The sequence below is a fragment of the Populus alba genome, chromosome 5 (genome assembly GCF_005239225.2).
Source record: "Populus alba chromosome 5, ASM523922v2, whole genome shotgun sequence".
In the NCBI taxonomy this organism is placed as follows: domain Eukaryota; kingdom Viridiplantae; phylum Streptophyta; class Magnoliopsida; order Malpighiales; family Salicaceae; genus Populus; species Populus alba.
Window position 1 is genome coordinate 7,292,161 of NC_133288.1, and position 3,990 is coordinate 7,296,150.

The 3,990-nt window shown below is 36.6% G+C and overlaps 1 protein-coding gene across 1 annotated transcript; it reads left to right on the forward strand.

The window, feature by feature from the left end:
- The first annotated feature begins 773 nt into the window (after positions 1–773).
- Positions 774–3,747, forward strand: LOC118057068 (probable terpene synthase 3). The gene is made up of 7 exons (XM_035069524.2): positions 774–923; positions 1,221–1,491; positions 1,625–1,997; positions 2,081–2,299; positions 2,387–2,522; positions 2,631–2,879; positions 3,189–3,747. The coding sequence occupies exons 1-7, from the start codon at positions 819–821 to the stop codon at positions 3,486–3,488; spliced, it is 1,653 nt and encodes a 550-aa protein (XP_034925415.1). The 5' UTR covers positions 774–818; the 3' UTR covers positions 3,489–3,747.
- Positions 3,748–3,990: the final 243 nt, after the last annotated feature.

Consider the following 3,990-nt stretch of genomic DNA (forward strand, 5'->3'; position numbering starts at 1 on the left):
AGTATAGAGTGAATTAAATTCACTCGCACAGTAATATCAATTTTGAAGTTTTTATCGAATGAATTTTGTACGTAATGAAATTATAAATAGTTTAATAGAATAATAAAAATATTTTATATAAAGTATTATTTTTTTCATGATGTAATAAGAGTAATTAATTTTACAATATTTAAATTTAAAACCATCAATATTAATATATATTTTTTTAAAATTATTTTATAACCTCAATTTGAAAAGCATTTTTTAAACTAAACACATTAAACTACTTTTTCTTCAACCTCAATTTCAACCACAGTTTTAACCAAACACTCATTTTTTCAAATCAACCTCAACTAAAAATACTTTTTATAAAACAATTTTTTTCAAACCATAACCACAACAGCTACGCATGAACTGAAGTGATTTTCTGGAAATTATGACATGGCATTGCACCCTTAAAGACAAAGACAAAGTTGGCTGTTTGCCGACGTGACTTGTTTGATAGAAGGGTAATTATTTGCGGGATGAAATCAATATATATTAAAGGAATATATTTGTTTTTTTTTTTTTTTTTGCTGTCATATTCTTAGGCATGCACTCTCTCTTAGTTATGATTTTGACGCGAACTTTTTTCTTAATTGAGGATGAATATTCTAGATCACTATTTGAAACCATTGTAAACATATAATATAAGATATTCATCAAGGAAAAGTTGTGAAGAACACTGGGACGCTGGATTGTTTCTATAAATACTACCCCAACCCATGCTATTTGATCATATCTAGCCTCAAACACCGGACTCAGTTCCTTAAATCTTGTTGAGTAGTTTCAAATAAGAGATGGCCCTTCAAGAATCAACCCCAAAAGCTCAATTTCGCCGAACAGCAGAGTTTCATCCTTCTGTATGGGGTGATTACTTCATCAACAAGGCTCCTTGCGATGAGGTAAAGCAATTACTTATGCAAGTATAAATTCATATTTATTATGTCTTAATTTGTAGAAATAGTGGATTGGAAGAAAGTGAAATGCTAGGCATCCACCTTCCAAATGTTTCACGAACCATCTTTTTTATTCTTCTCCTTTTCAATCCATTTTATCCCACCTAACGTTACCATAGCAGTTCAGCTTCTATTAAAATTTTCCATGAAAAATATTTGCTGCTCAATGTAGATGTAATAGAATACATGCAGGCATTGAGTTATATGCACTCTAATAAGTATCTATTAATTTCATTTCCTCAGATGCTATTCAGCGCCTGGATTAAGGAAGTTGAGGTGCTGAAAGAAGAAGTGAGGACCATGCTTACAAGCGCCACTCTAAAACCATCAGAAAAGCTGAAGTTGATGGACATTGTCCTTCGGCTAGGCATTGGTTACCATTTTGAAGGAGAATTTAATGGCATAATAGAGCACGCATACAATACTTACCATGACAACAACTTCGACGATGACCTCTTTACAGTTGCTCTTCGATTTCGATTACTTAGAGAGTATGGATACAATGTTTCAAGTGGTAAGTTGTCCATCTCGCTAAGTTTATATGAAGCTTATTGATGATGTGGAATAAAATAAGCTTATCGATTTCGATTTGTTGTGTGTTCTTATCATCCTGTTCTTGACATTATGTGTCCTTGTTTGTGAAACAGATATATTCAACGAGTTCAAGGATGGAAAAGGCAACTTCAAGGACAATCTTATTGATGATGTGGAAGGCTTGCTAAGTTTATATGAAGCTTCTGTCCTCGGTGGTCATGGAGAAGAAACGCTAGATAAAGCTCTTTCCTTTTGCAAAACTCACCTCGAGTCCGCGGTTGCTCATCTGGTCTCTCCTCTTGCTGACAAAGTAAGTCGTGCTTTGAAGCGGCCTCTCCTCAAAGGCGTTCCAAAGCATGAGCAATGGCACCACATCCTTATCTACCAGCAAGACGAAGCTTGCCCTGGAGCTGTTCTAAAGCTAGCAAAGTTGGATTTCAATGTATTGCAAAAGTGCTACCAGGACGAGCTGAGGATTATCTCTAGGTAAGTTATTAATTTAAGTAGAATTCCTACGCAAAAATAAGAGTTCAACGAGAGTACTGGACATGTTGGTGCATGTATTGTAGGTGGTGGATAGACTTGGACTTTGCTACAAAGCTACCCTTTGCTCGAGACAGAGTGATTGAGTGCTTTTTTTGGGGACTGGGAGCATTTCTTGAGCCACAATTTGTACTTGCAAGGAGGTTCATAACAAAAGTACTTGTACTTTTGTCCATATTGGATGACATATATGACGTGCACGGAACGATTGAAGAACTTGAGCTTTTCACCGAAAAGATTGAAAGGTTTAGTTGTTGGATATAATTGTATGAAGTTAATTCATTGACTGCGAACGCATATTATGAAGTTAGAATAATATTATCGATTTTCAGGTGGGATACTAGCATGGAAGATCTGCCAGATTACATGAAATTGTTTTTTGAGGCATTAATTGGTTTCTTCGATGAAATTGAGCAAGAGACAGCGAAGGAAGGAAGACCATACTGCGTGCACTACTGTAGAGAAATGGTATGCATGTTTCTAATTCATTCTATGTTTCGTGAACAGGCATTTGTTCGCATATCTGACAAAGAAAACCAAACTAACTTACTTGGTATATAATGATTTATGCCATAGTTGAAGAATCAAGCAAGGGCCTACCTTACTGAAGCTAGATGGTTCAACCATGACTGTGTTCCACAACTGGAGGAATACAGGCGTGCTGGTCTGTATACTTCTTGTTCGCCCATGTCCGCAGTGGCATGGATATGTGGGATGGCAGAAACAGGTTCAAAGGAGGCATTTGAGTGGATGTCCAAAAATCCTAAAATCGTGGTTGCGTCATCTGATATCGGTAGGCTCATGGATGACATTACATCCCATGAGGTACGAAAATAGTCATTGACAAGCAACTAAATCCCAAGACATTTCCTTCCTTCTCAGCAGAGGAACACTGTTAAAAGTGTTTATTGACAACAATTATGGATCGAACTCGTCGCTGCTTTGCTTAGAATAGTTCACTTCTTGCAATATATATGCTTATAGACCTACACTTTAGAATTTAATTGTATTTTACACCAGCTTAATTAAATTTGACTAAAGGTGCACCCAACAACACGCCTGCTTTAATACTTAAGAATAAGTTAACATAAAATAAAAAAAACATTGCTAACAGCTATCTGGTTTGAAATGCAGTTTGAGCAAGAAAGAGGACATGTTGCGTCAGCTGTTGAGTGCTGCATGAAGCAATATGGGGTTTCAAAGGAAGAAGCATATGACATGTTGAGAAAGATGGTTGAAAGTGATTGGAAAGACATAAATGAGGAGCTTCTCAAGCCATCTACTGTTCCTAGGCAAATCTTGATACTTATGCTTAATCTAGCTCGTATCATCGACGTTCTATACAAGGATCATGATGGCTATACAGAGGCCAGGAACACGACGAAGGAATTGCTGACTGCTTTCCTCGTAGATCCCCTTCCAGTTGTAGCATGATGGTGTTGCCTTATGATAATAAATATATAAATTGGTATAAATAATTGTCGGGTTTGTTTCAAACAAACCTTTAGAAGAAAAATCACGCAGTTGGTAACTCCATTGGAACTAGCTACCAGTTAGATCCCCAAGTCGCATGCGGCTGGGAACCTGGGGTGATTGTTTCTTTAATTTACGTATTTTCTAATATTGTACTTCCTTTTCTTTGCTTTTGGGTAAATTATAATAAAGTCCCATGATCCTTTGGATTTTTCGAAAATGCAATCTACTATTATATGGTGTGATAATATTATATGGTGCAAGGACAGCTTATTTTGATCAATAAATTACGAGTTGTTCTTTCATTTTTTTTTTTTTGTAATCCGGGATGTCCGGGCTAGCTTACGCGTACCATGACTAATTCTCGGGCCCACTGAACATCCTGCAAGCCCAGTAGGCAGGTAAGACACCGCGAGGATGATAGACTGATACTCTTGAGGATCGAACTTGGTACAGTCGCAAA

Bases quoted from the DNA above. Each gene is read 5' to 3' on its own strand.
- LOC118057068 (XM_035069524.2), top strand. From the start codon at position 819: ATGGCCCTTCAAGAATCAACCCCAAAAGCTCAATTTCGCCGAACAGCA. The intron at 1,492-1,624 runs GTAAGTTGTCCA...TTTGTGAAACAG, and splicing joins TGGATACAATGTTTCAAGTG to ATATATTCAACGAGTTCAAG. The intron at 2,300-2,386 runs GTTTAGTTGTTG...ATCGATTTTCAG, and splicing joins TTCACCGAAAAGATTGAAAG to GTGGGATACTAGCATGGAAG.